The sequence below is a fragment of the Pterocles gutturalis genome, unplaced genomic scaffold (assembly GCF_000699245.1).
Source record: "Pterocles gutturalis isolate BGI_N339 unplaced genomic scaffold, ASM69924v1 scaffold11111, whole genome shotgun sequence".
In the NCBI taxonomy this organism is placed as follows: Eukaryota; Metazoa; Chordata; class Aves; order Pterocliformes; family Pteroclidae; genus Pterocles; species Pterocles gutturalis.
In genome coordinates, this window is record NW_010100431.1 from 1 (window position 1) to 20,695 (window position 20,695).

Below are 20,695 nucleotides of genomic sequence, written 5' to 3' on the forward strand. Positions count from 1 at the left end.
TTTATATACATATATAAACCATTTTATATATATGTACACATATATAAACCATAGCAATGCCACTACAACTAGAGGCATGCTACATGGGAGCAGATCAAGCATACCTTTTGTATGTAATCAGTCCTTATGCATTAGTCTTAGGTTTCCAAGGTAGAAGAAGGCTGGTTTACAGAGCACACCTAAGCAGGCAATTTAAATTTTTGGCAACTCTTCCCCAGTATCTTCACCACTGGTGGATGTGTGAATGTAGTGTTGGCTCACCACAGCCTGGCTTGGTGGATTTCACAACAGAGCATTCTGATAACACCATAGACTTATGTGCAAAACTTCTAATATTGCAGCACAATTTATCCCCATTTCCAGTTTAATGGAGCTTTTCTGATTATTTTAATGGCATTGTGTTACGGGGGTTTATCCCTGCTGCACAAAAGGGAAAAGCTCCTAACGTGTTCCTGAAATGCCTTGTGAAGTTAATGTGACATTATCCATCATCAAGAGGATCATACTGAAATGAATGAAAGTCAATATTTTTTCTCAAAGTTTCTTAATATTCAGTCCTCATACAGTGTAAGGGAGTAAACTCTCAATTACACAAAGGCAAATACAGAGAAATCCATCAAAGTCAATAGAGTTATTCTGGACACCTGAGTAATTTGTCCCTTGGTATGATTCAGTCTCCAAAATCCACTCTGAATGTCCATAATGACTGTTTGCTATTCACTTACATTTTTAGCTCTTTTATAATTCTAATTTTTTCCATGTTTCACAAATAGCTGGAGTCAGTTTCATTCAGATGATGCTGTTTCCCCAGCTTGGCTTCCCTATGAATAACCTCCATCATCACTAGGCTACTTTTGCTTGAATGTTTCATTTTTAACAATAAACATCTATCCCAGATGCCTTATTTTCAGCTTCATTAAATGTTTTACTAGTTCATCTTGAGTCACGTCAATATTTACCTTGGACACAGTTCCGTATACTTCAGTTTCTAATACCAGAATTCTCCAGACAAGCTTTTTGTTCCTGGCTTGACTTCTCCAAGTCACAGCTTAAAACTTTTTTTGACATACTAAATAAGATGCAAATTCACCCAACTATTTGCTTTGCTGCATGCTGCCAGCTATGCCTATTCCAAACATCTCTGAACTGATTTACTTCAATTTCTGTGTACACGTGGGCCCCAAACCTGTACCCAGTTACTCTGAGGTAATTTCAAAGCTGTTTAACAACAGCATTTAGCAGAAAAGAAAGTGGAAATCAGATATCAACCTTTCAGGTGCAGTATCACAAAAGACCACCTCCACTGACTTTTTTGCATCCCAGAGAAAGGGTGTCGGGAAGCCAGGAGGGGTCTTGCTGCACAAACTGGATCCTTTTCAGACAGAAGTGGCTGCATTTCTTCACTCCAGCTCTCTCCCCTGCTCCTGACCAGCAGGACTGACTTGTGCTGAGTCGTGCGCTGCTTCTCGTGCTCACTTGTGTACTGAGCAGGTCAGAAGAAACCTTGTAATATAGCAAGCAGCAGCAGGTCACCATGTTCACCAGACAGGAGGGCAGCAGCATTGTGGAAGTTGTCCAGTAATAGCCATAACATAGGAAATGGTAGTAACAGAGAGAGGAGTGGTGGTGTTGAGGGTCATACTGGACAGTATGGAATGCTTTGGTGAGAGGTTGGCCAACGACAAGAAGTGTAAAGGAAAGGAGCTGTGGGCATAGAGAGGAGAAGCGCAGGTGTCGGGGGGATAGTGTTTTAGGGGTGTGTCCTGGGTTAAGCTGAGACAGAGTGAACTTTCTTCATAATAGCTAGCAAGAGGCTGTGTTTTGGATTTGTGCTCAGAAGAAAGCTGATAAAAAGTGATGTTTACGCGGCTGCCAAGGTCTTTCAGCTTCTCTGTCTGTCTGCAAACAGGAGAAGCTGGGAGGGAGCACAGCCCCAGTTACTAGCCCAGGATTTGATCTTAGGTTTGGGATTCAGACCCAGAGTGGCCAATAATCTATTCCATAACATACACGTCATGCCCAGTATGTAGGTGAGGACCCTCCGGAAGATCGGCCCTTTTTTGGTTCCGGATCTCTTTTGCTCCGGGTCATCTCACTCCAGGTGGTCGCTCTCCCAAGGCCTTCCCCCCCCACCCCAGTCAGCTCTCAGTCGGGGACGCTCGGACTGTTATCTCTGTTCTGTGAGTGCGGTTTCAGGACTCTCCCTGCTCTGGGATCGTTAGCCAGGAACAGGCTGAGCCTTGGTCATCGGGTGGAGGGGGCAGTATCACTGTGTATCACTCATTTGTATATTTGTATATAGTATTATTTTTCAATATTATTGTAGCTTAGATATTAAATTGTCCTTATCTCAAGCCACGAGTCCTTTTTTCCCTTTACTCCTTTAATTCTTTCCCCTATCCTCAGGCGGGGGTGGGGAGGAATTGCATGAGTGGGTGTGTGGTTTGGCCCCCAGCCAAGGGCAAACCCATCACAGGGAGGCAGTGGACAGCCAGTCTGTCTGAGTGGGACCCCAGTGCAGGGGTGCTCATCCCCACGGAGTCCTGAGCTGTTGCCTACAGAGCCATCCGCATCCAGGCTGCTTCTTACTGCTGTAAGCATGCCTGCTTGAGAAAAGTTGTTCTAAGTACGTACAAGATAAAGAGAATAAAAGTTTGAGAGGGTGAATTTTCTTGATTATTTCCATGATCTTTACACTGAGTTTACTTGAGGTCCTTTTTCAAAGCAGCAGCACACAAAAGGTAGCAAGAGGTTTGATATATTTATATTTTACCTTCATGTACTGCACTGGAATAAAACATTTGGAATTTTATATTGAATATAAAAAAGCAAAGGTGTCAAGCTAGGAAAGTGCTTCGAAAATAACAAAGGACTTTACGTGGGATTGTTTGAGGTCATCTTATCTGCTGTTCCTGACAGTATTTTAATACCTCCTTTCAGTTTGAAACGCCTTTGGCTGTCACTCACTAAGATCAGTGGTGGGGACTCTCAGGGCAGCTGGGCACGCACCACGAGGGGATACAGAAGGAAAGAAACACTCAGATTTTTTGAGATCTTTGAAGCGATTATTACACCTGTGCTACCAACCTACATTTGTCAAGAGGTGTCAACATGGCCTAGAGAAACCATGAGCCATGTTCTTGTGAGAGGAGACACAATTGCATGTCATGCCGTCTTCCCTGAGTAGGATACCCCTAGCAGCAGGTCAAGAAGATGGCTTTAGATCCTAACCCAGGTGTGCAACAGTTTTAAGCAGAAATTCAGGGTGTTAAAGGCGAGTTCACAGAGCAACGATTTCAGTGTTTGCACACATGCAGGCACACGGGGCTAGTTCTGAAATACCTTGCTTGGGTGCTTTAGCAATAGCAGCACAAGTAAATAATTTCTGCAGTTAGCCCACATACCATTGCTAACGTCCCAGAAAGAGTACATCTGCACAGTGTAATGAAGCCAATATTTCTGTGCACCATAGACCACACTATAGCTTACAGACTGCTCCCCTGTGCTGTGACCCAAAAGGGCTGTACTGCCGAGAGGACAACTGCAATTTTATTTGGTTTTGAAAGAACTTGCTCACCTCTTAAATAGAGGTAGTCATTTTCCTCTTTTGGTCTAAGCCAGAATCAGAAAGAGACATGAGTCTGAAACCAGGATATTCAAATTCCCTTCTCTGCCCTATGTCCCCCTGCACATATACTCCAGCAAAAAATAAGCAGCTTGGTACAGGAAGGGAGATGAGACAGGATGAGGGACCACTGTCTCCCACAAAGACATGCAGCCGGAAGATAAAAGGGAATGGCTGAATACTAGATTAAATGCAAGTTTCATGTAAATGATTGCTTACAGAAACCTCATAAATGATTCTGTGCAATGCATTGTCAGAGATTTTTCTCTGCCATTTTTGTTTTGCATGTGTATTTAGGAGCTTTTTCCTCCTTGGAGAATAATATTCAGGTTTTAAAATTTATATTAATCTGTCACTACATTCATCTGTCACTCTGTGGAAGGGCTTCTTTTTTTAATAAAGTGTCTTTATTTCTTTTTAATGTGTTGCCTTACCAGAATGGAGTATTTAGTATAAGCTCTTTCAGCAGCAGTACTGTACAGGATGGGATGGCATGTAGGAAGGCTGCTTTTTACATAGCATTATCTCTTTTGACCCAAACAACTAATCAGTTTTAAAGGTTTTGCATTTACCCCGGCTGAGGACCTACAAGGGTCTTCACTGCAAATCTCTCTGCTTCCAAGGCCAGTCTTCATTTCTAAAGCAAAGGAGGACTCAACCAGAGACAGAGGCTTTGCTAACTAATCCCCAACACTTCTTTCAGGCAAGAGTGCTGGCCCAAAAGCTCTCAGGGTGGGTTTTTTGTTTTGGTTTGGTTCATTTTGGTTCCCCCACTCCACCCCGCATTGGGTCAAGGGTGCTGCTCTAAAGAAATTACAAATCACTCCCTTCAGAGCAAATGTCTTTGACAGTCTCTGCTGGGTACTATCCCCTATGTCCTCCCCTCCCGTGCCCTCCATCCTGCCTTCCAGCTAGAGCCGCACCTTCCCACCCTCACCTCCTTGTCTGGTGTGGTTGTGAACATCCCTGTGAGGTTCAGCCTGTGTGTTGGCTGAGGCACAGCGATCAGCTCTGTGCTTCCACCTATGCTTGGAATATGGACAGAGAGGGGACAATATAGGAAGGCACTGAAAAAAAAAAATTTGCAGAGGATGCCCATCAAATCCTCCCATTCCTTGTTGCTGTTCTAGATAGCCACCTGGGCTAACTGCTTGCCTGGGGTCTCGCTCAAATCTGTATATTTGAGCCTCTGTGGCCACAGACAACAGCTTTCTCTCATTCTGTGGTGTCTCAATGCTTCTTGTTCTGAGCTTGCTCTACCTTAGTGACCTAACTAAAAATGGCAGCAGATTACTGTGCCATGACCAATCAGTGTGTTCATTCCCTCTCATTCAGTCTTTGCCTGTATAACTTCAATTATTCTTTTCCTCAATTGTTTTTTTCTTCCCATCAAAATATCTGGAAATGTTCCAGTAACTTTTTTCTTCTGCCAAATATGAGCATTTTATTTGCTAACATCCACTTGAACTTGATCTTGAGCAGCACGTTGGCTTTACACATAATATATCACACAGGGGCCATTATTTCAGTGCCGATTGTAAGACAGAGACGTGCTAGTCCCACCTGTTTGAGTTCTGTTTTCTCCTCAGCTCTGGGAATTTCCATTTCACTTGTCTTCATTCCCACCAACCATGCTGTGTTTGGCCATATGATTGCTTTCCTCCTGCAACAGAGGGGACAGTCACTCAGCCTGCAGGTCATACCTAGTTTACCTTTAATCACTAGGCAGCTTTGCTGATAGCAATCCCCTTTCTTCTTTCAGAATGAGGGAAAAACCCTCTATGAAAAGACAGAGGGTATGAAGATGCTTCTGAATTATTCACTGAAAAAAGGTCCAAGGCTCAATTCTTATTATCAGTCTCTCTGTGGAAACACACAGTGTTTCCAGTAAGCTGTGTAGAGCCACAATGGTGTCGCTGAGATCCAGATCAAGATAGAGGTTTTGGAATATGCGGTTCTGAGGTTTTTTTTATTATTATTACAGACATCTCATCTTCTGCTTTATGAGTTATTTTGAAGGTTTACTGTATTCGAGAAAGTAGAGCAGGAGTTCAGATTATGAACTTTGATTGCTCATGGTTTATTCAATACTTTTAATAAAGTTGGAAAAGGTTCCCTTCCATCAAAGAATGTTCCCTTTGATTAATCAATTGAATTTGATATTTTCTCCATGGAGAATACAAAGCAGCATACCCCTTTGCCAATTGTTTACAGGCAGCTTCACAGCACACAATAGAACAATTATTTTCTAAGTAAAAGAGCTGTGATCAGAAATGTTAATAAACCACTTAATAGTGTAGCATCTTTTTCTTCCTTTACAAAACACACAATAAAGACATATCAAGTAATTTTTAACATAATCTGCATAATTTCCAAATAACGTATTCAGGGAAACAGAGTCATCTTAAATGGCCTTCTTCACATTTACATCTGTAACAGCTGCAGTAGCAGCTCTGTCGGGCTTGATTTTGTTCAGTGTTGCTGTATCAACAAAAAATCTGGGCTGAAAATTAAAGGGAGTAAATGTCCCCCTGACAGTCAAAAAAACCGGTTTTGGTCCAAGAGTATTTCTCGCTTTCAAAAGTAGCTTTGTCATTTGTGCCTGGCCTCGTCCCAATAAGTGCTATTATGATTTGTTACATTTTCTATAGAACCAGGAGACCATTTATTAGCCCCATGGTATTGTATTGAGCTTCAATTATGTAATAGCCATTATTCTGCTGAATATCCAAAGCTTTGTAAGAAAGTTTTCGTTCTGGAAAGAAATGTATAAGGTTCTCAAAAGATTTCGAGGAAGATCAAACTCCTCCTTTTTTTGCTAGTTGAAACAGGAAAGGTCCCTTCTTGATATAAATCATGAATAATTTGAATAGACCTTTTTCTAAAGAAAAAGTCCTTTTTCTTTGAAAGCCATTGATAGCTTTGGATTCAAGCAGAAAAGAATAAAAGAAGAAATAATAGTTTCTTCCTAGAAGAGAACGTGATAGGTATGCTTCAAATTAGCGAGATTTTAATTTAATTATAGCCGAGGAGCATGTGTGAATGTGCGATTTGCCTGCTTATGTGTAAGGAACGAGGGTCTCTCCCATCCGTAGCTTGGAAGAGGAGCGGACAGGTTCTCAGCTGGTGTAAGCCTTGCTAAGGGCCCCTTGATGCAGTTTTTGCAGCTGGCGTTAAGTCGAGGATGTGCCCCACTGTCCTGTTTGCTTGTTTAGCTGCCCTTTGAGTTCAACAACGCAAACTCTGGGTACCTAGTGGAATGCCAATGGCCTAGCATTTCCCACTGGTCTGAGCCATGCATATCTCCCAGACTTGTTGACAAACTAACTACCATAAAAAAACTAGTTAACTAGTTACCTGACTGCTGTAAAATAACTAATAACTCGTTACCCGACATCATCCTCCTTCTATCATCACTTAGTATCTGTTTAAAAAAAACAACAACCCCAAACATAGATTTTAAAAAGCCCTGACATCAAAATAAAAATTGATTGTCTCCAAGCCATTCTGCCCTTCACAAGCCATTTGACACAACTGAAGGCTTCAGCTTCCAATTCTCAATCACATGTGGATTTTCCCCTGCTCTCTGTCAACAGCCAGACACTATGGTTCCCATAGCCACCAGCCAACAGGTAAAAGTCAGTCCAGCCTGTTGCCTCTGATTTTTTTTTTTAATGAGTAACAAAGAGACCGCACACACAATGCGCATACTACATACAACCCAACAGCTGCTCTGCCTTGGAGTGGCAAACCCAGTTACACCTAGGTGTTCTCAGGAAATGGAAAAGCAATGTTCCTAAGGCTCAGATATTGCTGAAATGATCATTCTTTAATGTATGCTCAGTTTAACTGGTGCTTTAGTAAAATGACTTTAGCTTTATGCCAGCTGAAGAGAAAGTAGAGAGTAAATCAACAAGCTTTTTTTGGGACAGACTTCGTATCTCAAAGATTCACAACCAGTGGAAATTTTATGTGGTACCAAGGTTGCACCCCTATTATAAAAGCAACCAATTCAAACACTGCTGCTACAAGTCGATGTGACTACAGCCGTTGCATAGCAAGCACATGTATGCTTGCAGGTATATTTTGCCTTCTGTGATGGCAAGGAAGAATAAAGCAGGTGACAATACATTTTAACCAAAACCATATCATCCCCTGGTTATTTTTGCAGTATAAATGAGTTATATATGGATCAGATGCATTTGTATTTCATTCACTAATTCCACTCCGAGCAGCATTTAAGTGTCCTTATTTTTCATCATAAGAGGAAAGAAGTTGGATACCCAGTTTATCTTAAAAATATGTGAATTGCAGTAAAATGCATTTGCAAGTTGCACATTTATTGAATCAAGAGAAATAAGGCATCAAGCCAGAATCAGATCTTGTTTGCCACTACGTAAATGATGAGTAAGTCTGCTTGGGTCAACAGAGCAGCAGCAGAGTCACATGAACCACAGCACACTGCTCTTTGGAAAGGTTTCTCCATGGCTAAATATACTACTACAGTCGCTTCAAGAAAAGCTCTGCGTCAAATTCTAATAAATGCTGGCAGTGATGCTGAGCTCTGAGCAGTCATAAAGCCAGAAGGATGAACAGGAATTAACAAGTGGCCTTAAAAGGCTACTGAAGAGAATGGATGTTTTGTCCACACAGGAACTGAAGAATCGGAACTTAGGTAATGAAAATTATGACCTAATTTTTCCACCACCCACATTTAGCCACCTTTCAAATGGGCCTGGGGAAAAAAAAAGTAGAAAAGGAAACAATTTTCTTCAGGATCAAAGTGCAGAAAATACCACTGAACTCAATAGACTAAGCTTGTACAAGTTACTGCTCAACTACACAACAACACACAGTTTATTTCACTGTAATTTTAACCAGGCTTGTCCCAATGAAAGATATCTTGCTCCTTCCAGGGGAATGCATTAAGCAAACCTACTGTTACCAGTGAACAGGAACAGCCACACTCACAGAAGACAATCCAAGCCCCATCCCTGCGATCCAGCAAAACTGTAATTCCAATAAATACCCTTTATATCTCCATCTGATACACATGGTGCTGCATCTGGATAAATGAGTGCTCAGTAAACCATATGAGATGCCCTTTCATCTTGTCTTTTTTTTTCAGTGGGGTCATAATTTAGTTCTATAACAACAATAGTTGTAGGTACCTAAATTGCTTATCAAATGTAGGTTTGCATTCTCTATCAACAAAGTACTGAGTTAGAACAGATTTCGTAATTCCTTATGAATTTCTCTCCTACCTAGTCTTTCCACTGGAAGCCTGATTAAATGAGTATTACTTCTTCTTAAGTGGTTTTACAGGTCGTTTATCTTAGATTTATGAGTATCAACCTACTTTAGAAGGTATTAGATAGCTTTAACGCTTGACACGTATTCTCTAAATCATTCACCGTACTCTCCATTTGCACTAGACGATCAGTAATCTCAATATTAGGTTTTATTGACAATGCACCATATAGAGTTCTTATTATATGGTAATGATTTAAGATAGGTGCAAGATTGGGAACTAATAAATCCAAAAGCTCATTTTTGATTGTTGACTCAGAGTTGAGGAATAATGTGCATCCATCTACATCTCTCTGTTTCTCAGTAACGTAACACACGTGTTTAACCTGGTAGAAGCACAGTGCAGAGATGTGCAAACAGGTCCTAATTCCTGCTTTGAGACTGGCAGACTTGAGCCTAAAGCTCTGTATTTACTCAGAGGAAACCACCAGTGGACATGACACTCCCTTGTTGCGTGGGAGCACCTGCACCCACCCTACACGGCGTGTGTGTGGCAGGGGGAGCAGGGGGCTCAGCCGAGTCTCCTGCTTCCCAAGTGTTCATTCGTGCTTCGCTCCACCCGGCTCATCACCAGCTGCTGCTGCAGGCCCAGCCTGACAGCCTCAAGCAGCCCAAGCACACCTCTGTTACACTTGAGTCACACCTATTGGGACCAAGAAGCATTTTGCCTGAGTAGGGTTATAGTAAGACTGTGATTAAGGTCTTAAAAATCAGACCCATAATTTATATTTGGGAGACAATTTCAAAAGCTGTCATTTATAACAAAGACATACCTTAATGTAGCCCTCCACAATAATAATTTCACAGAAATATTGGCATTGATAGTGATTGAATTCAATCGAATAATTGATTTGACTGCTTCAATAGAAGATCAGCCCACATATCTATATTACTCAGAGAAAATTGGAGTAGAAAAAAAATTGAGTGAGAGTCTTTGGTAGCAAATGAACATCTCTCCACTGGGTTCTACAGAATTAAAGACTCATCTGCAAGCCTGTAATCCAAAGGTATGTCTCTGAAATGCAGTCAAGAGATCTGTATCAGTCCTGCTTTCATGGGATGTTATTTGAGATGATTTCTGGGGCATCGGAGCTGCATGAGCTGGCAATTTATTAAATTGAAATGTGACATTTCAAAAAAAGGCTGGAATGATCTCAGAGCAAAACCAACACAAAATCTGAATCCTGCTTTTATCCCAACAGCCACCTGATAAGAAAACTCCAGTGAAAAATTGGCTTTAGTGGCAAAACTGTCCTGCGACAATTCCACATGACAGGAATGGTGAATAGCAGGGAAGTACAGTAAAGGGGTGGCTTTCTCTCACCTTACTCATTCAGAAAACAAACAAACCAAAAACCCTCACTCAGGCTAGAGGCTTGGCAGGCTCCTCAGCTGCCTGCAAATAATTTAGTAGCAGAGGAACTGGTGTCACTGAACATCGAGAACTCAGAACTCCAATCAGAGCAAAACACCTCCTTCAAAGCAGTGCTTTGTCTTGCTTTGGTAAAATCAGGCACAGATTTGCTCGGGGAAGAGGAAAAAAAAGTGATAAAAAAGAAGATAATCTTCCCCAAATTAGGACTCCCCAATATCATATGCAGACTTCTGGCCTAGACACGAGGGAGCGCCTGCCGACCCCCCAGCTAATAACGTACTAGCAGGCAATTTACTACCATACTGTGAAATAGCAGAAATATCACAAGTTCCATTTTTCTTATTAATGGAGCTAACTGCATTTTACAATGTGGTAGCTACATTTTTGCGAGCTTGTTTCATTCACTCAGTTCCTAAATCAGCAAAATTTAGCAATCTTCAACATCTCTCAGTGATGAATGAAATTTCTTCTCCTACTGTGAAGAAGGAAGGAGGTCAGGAAGGCTTGGGAAAATTTGTTATTATGATCTGTAATATGAATTTGGCAGAAAAGAAATTGAGAACATTTATTTGGAAAACAATCAAAGAGCAGTTTTCCTCTTGGAGCTGCATGGTAATTCATGACTTATATGCTCCAAAGACTCTGGCTACTCTGATGATTAGGACAGCAACATATTCACTGGCTGTCTGACAGACTAAAGATGGTCATTTTTCCTCCCTTTGTCAATATATTTCTGTTCATACAGAGTCACATGTCTGTCCCTTGACACACAAATAAAGATTGAATGATGCATCTCTGCTCAGGATGATTATAATCCAAGTTAGATACGGCACAAAAAGAAATGAAAAAAAGTAACAGGGCAGGTGTCAGAAATTTAGGCTAAATCTTGCAGAGAACAACACCTACTTTCTCTTACCTGGACCTCAGCTGCTCCTGGTGTGCATGAAGACTCAGCGTCTTCATGGTTAACTGCTTACATCATCTCAACACACATGAGCAACCAATAAAACTGAGGACCTTGAGAGCCTCTGAGATGAGGAATTGTGAACCTCCTGTATCTATTCCAGCTGGGGTTAATCAACAACACAAAACTAAAGCATGGAACTTCTTGCCATGAAATAGTGTGTTGGCCAGGAGTACAACTGAGTTCAAATCAGGACTAGACAAACTCATGGAAGGGGATGTCCTTTGATTTTGAACCACTGTTGGGTCTGGGTGTGTACCTTGGCTCCACAAGTTTCTAAATTACTGATCAATGGAAGGGTACGCCTTCACGTGGTGGATCACTCCAAGGGTGCCCCATCCCTATGGTCTTCCCTAAGTATCCCCCATAGCCAGTGCCAAAGCAAGGACCCTGGGACACTGGGATCCTGCTCTGTCCAGACATTTCTTACACTATAATGAATGCAATCATAAAAATACACTGTTCAGACAAGAAAACTGTGTTGGCTGCTTTTTAAAAGAGAGAAGATTCAAATTTTAAGAAAATATTGTATGTCTTCAGAAAGGGTTAAAAAATAGCTAAATGAAAACTTTGAAATATTCACATAGACCAGCCTCAGTGGAGGGAGGCAAAAGCCAAGGCTGCCTTTGCAGTCACTGAAAGAACTGGCTCATCTAGAAGGTGCTTCAGAGGACCCTGCAAATGCTCCCACCATGAATCACTATCCACATCAGCATCCCAAACTGATATAGCTCCAGTAGCCTTTCTCCAGGAAGAGAGAAGGACTTATACTAATTTAGAGTGAATAACTTCTATGGACCATTTTTCCTTCACAGTCTTAAAACAATCTCCTTCTGCCAGGCCACAAGTCTCCCCTCTCGCTCCCCCTGCCCCACCTGGCCAGAGTGCCGGCAGCAACTCACTTTTTCCTTTTTTTGTTCTTTGAATCAGCTGCCTAAACATGCAAAATACATACAACTAGCAGCAGGCCCAGGCAACGCTGTGAGAGCAGAATTCTATGTGAACACAAACCCCACGTTTAATACAGTCTTTGTTGTGTCAGTGACAGCCCAGGCTTCAAAGCTGTGGGCTACCAAGTCTACTATGTAAAAAGTCAGGTTGTTTCTACCCTGGAAATATTTAACACTCTGTCCTTTCTGCAGCATTACTAATTCCAAGTGCTGTTTAATGTTCTGCATCTGAATAGGACTCTCAATTACATGAGTCACTGCAACGATCCTTTGATTTTATTTTTTTTTTCTTTTTTTGTTACATATGTGTAAACTGAATCCGCCACTGCTGGAGTCTGGAGCTTGCTCTGCACACTTGAAGTGCCACAACAAAACAGGCTGACATGTTACATTCAGTTTTGAGTTGCTCTTGGCAAGCAATGCCACCCGTGTGTTTTGTCACTGCCGCCACATCCTTGTCAACTGTGGCAGAGAAGTGGAGGTGATTTCACCTTGCACACAATGCCTCCCTAGACTGCTAGTGTACAGGAGAACTGTGTGGTTGCACACTGTGGCAGGGGCAAGTGTGACGCCATCCTCTGATGAGGGAGGAGGGAGAGGAAAGAGGGGGAATTGTCCAGTTACCTGCAGTACTTCTCACTGATGGACAACATGTCATACTGGCTGGTGATAAAAAGAGTACAAATACCCTTTCACAGCCCAGGGAACCCATAGGTGTTAGCTATTAATTCTTTACCAGCTTTGCTACATATGTAATCCACCTTAAAGTTCACCTGTCACATCCACACTCCACCAATAAATACGTGCAAGGTGCAGATGAAAGGGTACAGCCCACGGCAGCATCCTTTCTTCTGAGCAGCAATCTGCACGCCTCTGGGTCAGCCCAGGATCAATTCTATGCTCTGGACAATTTTCAAATAAGTACAATATGTACACCTCAATAAATGTAGTTTGGTGGTCAGCTGAATCATGTGCTTAACAGTTCAATTCGAATGGACCAGTGCTGACTTTGCAGACATTTTGTGGTCAGGTTGGCAGCGTAGGTTATTGAAGAAAATGTCTTTTTTCTCACTTTTGAAAAGCTGAATTTCAAGCCTACGCACAGTGCCTTTTCTGGGAAAGCAAATTTTCTTGGAATGCCAGTTACAATTTTAGTAAGGAAACAATGTGGCAATTGTCAAATTCAAATCAAGTTTTAGCACAGAGGAAGAGAAGCAAGGCTGGAGAAGAAAAGGTCATGGCAAAACACTATGAAACAGGTAAAAACCTGGTTTTTTTACTCCTTTCCCATCTTTTCCAAGCCAGGTTCTTACTAGAAAAGCTGCTTTCCATCTCTTCTAAATTTCCATCCTCTGTCAGTATAATGCAGGAAAGCACTGCCTGAAAATAAAGCTTTTCTTTCACTAGAGGATAATTACTAGTTGCTCACTGTCTCATTATAAAATCCTAGTGGAGACCAGGATTTTACCACGAAGATGCTAAAAAGCATCAATATTATGCCTTACATAGGAAAACCTACTGTTTCATCTGTCCTCTGTCCCCTGGCAAACAACCACTTCTCTGTCAGACAAGGTAGAACGTAACACCTCTTTCCTTCCTGTGTACAAGATCTGCCTGATTTAAATTGAAAGCTCTTTCGGGTGGGAACCTGTTAGGAACTATGTTAAGTCCGTATATTGTAAAGAACAATGTTACATCAACAGTGTTGCAAAAAAAATCAAAGATTTTTATACAAAAGCCTCAACTGTATGTCCCAGGAATGGCAGTATAATTATTTTTAGAGATGACTATAGCAGTAACTTGACACGACACGAGAGACCTGAGAGACAGCAAACCTGATTTAAACCAATGGAAAAGCCAGGAATGCAGAATGGAGACAGTTCTTAATGCACCATATTACATCTGAACAGTTTGTTCCTACCCATCTATCCAAAGCATGATGTTTTGCATTTCATATTAACATTCTGAAGACATTAAAGGATTCTTCAATTTGATGTTCATATGCTGTGTCAGAACACGTACTCTGATTAGAGAGATGTTATGTCTACCTGTTACTCATCTTCCCTCCTTCAGCCTCATAACCATCCTCCCTCCCACTCACAAAAAATCCCTGGGGCTATTTTTATTGGTAGCATTATTTAGTTCAGCAAAAAACAAATACAGTTTGTGGGATTTGAACTTCACTTTGGATTTCTGCAATACCTCAGCTGTTACGCATATGTACTAAGACTGAATGCTAACAAATCATTGCAGTGATACTGGATGTTCATATACAGTTTCTCATCTTCAAAGCACTTTAAAGTTTCCCAGAGGTTCCACAAAATCTGGGAGAGGGAGGAGGAGATATGGGCAAGAGCCTTTGTTTAGCACCGGTCTTAACATAAATCATAGTTAGTCCCTTTCTGCTTAGCGCTATAGCAAAAGTCTTCAGAGTAAAGTCTGAAGTGCTAAGCAATGCTAAATTGCCCATAATACAATTTTACTAAAAAGTATTTAAAATACTATTTTTTTTCATATGGACAACTCTCTTCAGAAATTCTGTTCTCACCTTTGAGTTCAAAACCAGCGAAACCCGTGACATTAGTATAATGTGTTGGGAGATTAAGGACAGTTTCATTTCAGAAAGTTCTGATAACAAAAAAATCATATAATAAAACAACAAAGAACATAAGCAGGAATCTTAATTTTAAAAGATTAAAATATTTTATAAATCTTTTTTAATGGTAAAACTAATAATTCTTCATGAATTCCTACAGTGTTCAAGGCAGAACAGTTAGCTTTTAATAACTGAAAGGAAGCTCTCACTAACTTGCTGGCCAGCGCTGGAAAGAGCAATCAAGAAAACTTGGAAGTGAACTATTACCAAGCTTACTTTGCCTGATCATGTAACAGGGGAAGAATTTTTCTCAACACATGAGACCAAGTCAAATACTCTGCCCACTTAAAATCTCAAACCATTGCTTTACCAGAGCTTGGTGCCCACACCTGAAGAGCACATACTGGCTATGGGCACCCAGAGGCAGCTCAGGGACGTCACCGTTAGCTGTGGGCAAGCTCCCTCCTGGCCCAGGCCAGCTCCGGTTGGGACACAGCCTCCAGGGCAGGCAGCACTGGACAACACCTCTTTGGAAAACCATTTCAAGCTATTTTCTTTTTTTTGACTGGGCTGAGTCAGGCTTGCAAACTTTTTTCATTATCACCATAAAAAACAGGGATGAAATGAAACAAAACCTAACTTTTTACTTAATAGGAAAGAAATATGAAATTGGAATGAATAAAACATTCTATTTCTCAAATATTCCATTAAACTTAATCCAATCCAGCCTTTCTGCTTGAAAGCATGACTTGTAGTCAACATGCTTTCTAGGGCACAGAGTTCTGTATCACGACAATTAGTACAGGCTATGATTTTGAAACATAGATGTTAAACCGGTTCTTCTGAGGTAATTTATTTGGTTAGGTTCCTTTTGAGTTTGAAACATTTCTATAATGTCTGGCAAAATATGGAAACATTCTCAGATGAAAGGTTACGTGTGTTCCAGAAAAATTTCCACTGAAATCAAAAGGAGCTCTTAGGACTACTCTAAAAGTGCAAACTCTTCATTTATGTAATTTTAATATGGGGGAAATAAAGAAGTGCAAGATACTAAATTTGTTTTAAAGCTCAGGAAGCAATTTAAAATGAAATAACATACATATCATTAACGAATACAGTGAAAAGTGTGCAAATGTTAATTAAATTATCTCTTTATTGTATCTACAGAGCCTCAAAATGATGTTTTCTTTCTTTCTAGCCAAATTTCCTGAAAAAAACACATAGCTGTAAAGCAGAAACTGTTAAATATTTCACAACTGGAAAAGGAAAGAGAATGAAACTACAGCGATTTTTTTTTTAATTTGTATTTCTATTCAGAAATAAACTGAACTTCAATATGTTTTAATTACATATCCTGTTTATAATCTTCTACTTAAGTCCAAACTAAATAACAACACTGGCAGAACACAGTAAATTTGAGGAACTGGGATGAACTACTTCTAGGTAAATGTTAACAGAACCATTTTCCTTTATACAAAATAACTGTGTTCAGGCAGGGAGCCAGTCTTCTGGGTGCACCATCCCCTAATGTCCAATTTCTGTAAAATTCAACATCACCTTTCTTATCTGGCTACTTAAGACTTTGTAATTTTTATGTTCTCAAAGCATAAGCTTCTTTTTGCATTTGTAGTTTTTCATTTATCTCTGCCTGTAAAGAAAATCAGAAGACAAAAGTGGTTATGATGGAGCTATCTTAGGCTGCAAATTGTGTTTGTGGTTTTGACACACTCTAGTGCAGCAGGACAGACATTATCCTACACACCTTCCTGTTTTGCAGACATAACGGTGTTTCAGCCTGTACTTATGTGATAACACTTTATCATATTGCTGTGCACAATTCCGATGTATGGTACGACTGCCACGCACAGGAAATGATCCGGGACAGCCATTTCTCATGGAACCTTGTCTTGGGAGATAGGCTAATTTGCCTGTATTCTCAGACAGCCCTTACCAATAAACACCAAATCAGAACAATTGCTTTGGGATTTGGTTGTTGCCACTGTTTTCCTTTGCTGCAGATGTTTGTTCTCTAGTGTATTACATTTTATTGAAACATTGCTGGAATGAGAAAGCATTACTGAAAATGAACAATAAAAAACCATATTTCTGTGATGTTGCTTGTCTTTCTTAATTACAAACACAATTATGAATGTGTATCTCATTCTGGAAATCCAGACTGCTGTAGATATTGAATGTTTAATTTACAACGTAACATTTGTGGGGAAGGTACAAGGATCATGACATATTTTAGTGAAATCTTTGGTAGTGATAATTTGTAGAAATCTTTAATTCTATAGCATTTGGCAATGTTGATAAAAGGCCACAAATACTGGGGATTTATGTATATTTCTCAATATCAGCATTCATCATGGCAAAAACACATGAGAAAGGGAAGGGGTAAACTGACAGTCTTTCCAAGAGTCACAAAGTTTTGTTCAAACAACTGGAAGGGGCTCAAAGGTCCTTTAAACACTCCGCATAAACTGATCCAAAACTTAGAGTTACATTCTTAATAGACTTCATGTAATGTTGATAAAGTGAATGGATTTGTCCCAGTAACTTGCCATTTTAGGAACTTTTTAATTTGCCAGTCCTAGAAATCCCTTCTAGTAGAGCTATACTGCAACCTATCAATGGATAACCACAGCTAAATTGTTTTCAAAGTTCTCAGTAGCTCAGATTAGCATCAAAACCTGGAATTTCTATCTCAGCTTGGTATTTTTAGAGATGGTCTTTACTATATTAAATCCATCCTCAAGTATCAACAAACATGTCCCTATGCCTTTACACTAAATGTATGCTCAGCTGCTTTGCCGTGGAACACTGATCCTCCAGGATAATCCTCTCCCAGCCACCCCAGCTGCCCTTTCTTCTCCACTTTTTATATATCCCTCTTTCTCTGATTCTATCTTCAGCAGAAATCAGCTGCCACCATCCTCACTATGGCTGCTGTTGTGATCACTGAGTGTCAGCGCTGTGATTTCAGACTAAAAGTTATTTTCTTGACTCAAGTACAGCAAGGGATGCCTCACATCCCCTGGAGATGTAATGCAGACTGTAAAATCACAGTTCTCACATAACAACAAAATGGTACAATTTTGACCATGTATCAGGCAAAAATCTAATGATAAGAGGTCAACAAACTGAGAAATCAGGTGATAAATTGGTGGAGGACTTTTAAAAACTAAAAGGAAATTATTTTCTGTGTACATAACAGAGCTGCAAAAGAAGGGAGAAAAAAAAAGACATCTAATCTGTGCAGGTTTTGTAAAGAAAAAAGCTTTTAGCACTGGTGCTAATGAAATCAAGGTCAAGTGAAAACCAGGCCTTTCATTTTTTCTCTAGGTAGGGACAGGAATACGACAACATAGGCCAGGTTCCCTCCTGTTTCTAAAGACATGTTGAAATGGAATGTGAAATCAAACAGGTAGATGCAATTATGGCATCATTATTCCAATCTATATTCCACATTCATACATAATCCATATAAAACAATTTACAATACCACACTATTTTCACCCAATATTATATATTTAATAAACTGCTGCTTGGTCAACTGTGTCAAATGTGCTGAACCAAAAGTTTAAGGTGCCTAATGCCATCTGGTTTTTGCAAACAAGACCAAATTCCACCAGTTCCTGGACAGAACTGAGTTCCAGCTGGTTTGCTTGCAATTATTTCATATGCTTGAGGGAGCAGTTTACAAAATAAAAATTATCTACTCTGAAGACTTTCTACATGTTCCAATTTATAGACCTCTCTGTAGAGAAGCAGATCACCCTATAGCAAATTTAAGTCCACTGACAATAACCTCCTTCCCTTTCATGAGCCCCACAGAAAAATCTCATGGACTCCTCAGGGTCTGCAGACCACCTGATCTGTTCCATTAAGACAGCTCCTGTATCCTTACACAACTACCAAATGATGTCTAGAATTGGCATAAATGTGTTATTTCTTACACAGATTGAAGGATGCATTTACACAGGTGCATCTAACAATTTATATTAAGCACACACTGCATATGCTCCACCACAGCAGCTGATCCTGAGCCACTGAAAAGGAATTTTATCACTGACATCACTGGGAGCAGGATCTGGCCCATATTTCTTAACACATAGTAATGCTGAAGATATATGTTATCTTACTGAATATTTTTTATCTTATCACATATAAGCTGACTAAACTAGGAGTTCTTTATAGGCTAATTCACATTTTTACAGCATACAGATGTGTTTTTATGCCAGCTTTAGCATGAATACAGTTTTTCATTAAGGCTGAGCTAGAGAATTAACCATAGACAAAATTAATGAATAACTTTCTAGTAATAGTACCTCAAGGTTGCCAATAATTTCATCTGGGATTTCATCCACTGCAGATTTCTGATCTTCAGCAGTGACAACAGCCACAGCATCTGCCTCGAAGGACTCCACCTCTGGACAGGGCTCTTCCAGGCAACCCTCTTGATCAGACCCCTATCAGCAACCAAGCACAAGAAATACGTGAATTAGAACATCTCCCTGCCCTCTACAAGACCAAACAGTGTCAGCCCAAAGACATGCAACAATACATGAAGCCTGCTTTTGAGAACTCTCTGACAGAGACCGTCAGCGCCTCTCTTTCACTGCCCAGGCCAGGCAGATCCCAAGGTTACAAAATTGCATGGGGCAAGAGCCAGAGGTGGTGACTCAAATGCCCTCTGTTGACTGATTAATGCAGTAAAAGCAACTTCATTCAATCTCAGAAGAGAACATATGCTATATTCTGCGGAATAAATATCATTAGTGGCCGGGTTCCAATGGGAATAAATGAGGCAAGAGACTCACAAAAAAATAGCTTTAAAAAAACCCAAAACAAAACTCTATACCTTAAATTCTGTCTCTGCAGCTCTTGGTGATATTAAGGATGATGAATCAATATTTGAAGGTATGTCTTCTTCTGGCAGAGCAGGGAAGGGGGTAACTTCAGGTTGGGCAAGTTCAATCCCATACTGTCAGTAGTAAAAAAAAAAAAAAAAGCAAAAGAAAAAGAAAAAAGAAAAAAAAAGTCATTCAGGTTTAATTATTGCTCAGAGGTTGATTGCACTTTTTTTTTTAAGATGGAAATGAAGTGGGTGGCAAACAACAAAAACAATACCTTTTTTGTTACTATCCAGGTGCTCAGAACTGGAAAGCATACTTAAAATGATTATGGATCAGCTTTAATTTCTAGCTGCATCTCAAGGGGCCCTCTTTATAATACTTGGAAAGAACTGATGATTATCATAATTTCATAACACTACAGCTTCTTACTTATGTGGATAATTAAGTTTGTAAAACACAGAGCTTGGGTAACATGCAGCCTTCCCAATGCAGATCTGTCACTTCTGAACAGCAATCTTGTTGCACTTTGGAATGAAAGTGCCCAGCTGACCATGGGGATATTCGTTCAAAAGAGCCAGCTGGAGTAAAGTTGTAGTGACATTGCATCAAATAAGACCCTAAGAAATATATTTTAATATGGGACTCTAGTTTAAGAATTGCCAACTGTCCAAGTTTTGCTGCTTCGTCAGCTTGCTCCCATTTCTCTTTCCTGTGAACATGGGAACCACACTGGTATTCTGCTGGCGTGTGAACTGCAGCTCCAGGAATGTTCTGACAAGGAAATGGCTTTTCCTCCCTGGAGTAGCTGGATGCAGTGCTTAGTCCTTGCTCAGGCTCTTGTGAGTGATGCAGAAGGCAGCCCTGCATCCTCTAGGACAACGTTTTGTGTTGTTTTTTAATAAATGGGTGACAGAATATACACTCCAAAGAAGGTGAGAAAAGGCATTTTTGAACTGGCAAGGAATGGGGTATAATATTAAAATAGTATGTTTAGGGCCCCTACAACAGGAAGTACC

General features: G+C 40.4%; 1 protein-coding gene across 1 annotated transcript in view; it reads right to left on the bottom strand.

The window, feature by feature from the left end:
- Window positions 1-16,411: 16,411 nt before the first annotated feature.
- Window positions 16,412-20,695, bottom strand: part of LOC104466375 (chromosome unknown open reading frame, human C10orf107) — a 45,278-nt gene continuing 40,994 nt past the window's right edge. Inside the window, exons 5-7 of the mRNA XM_010079767.1 lie at window positions 19,685-19,807; window positions 19,152-19,292; window positions 16,412-16,468 (exon numbers count right to left, since the gene is read on the bottom strand). Coding sequence (XP_010078069.1) covers window positions 16,412-16,468; window positions 19,152-19,292; window positions 19,685-19,807 — 321 coding nt within the window. The remainder of the gene's footprint in view (window positions 16,469-19,151; window positions 19,293-19,684; window positions 19,808-20,695) is intronic.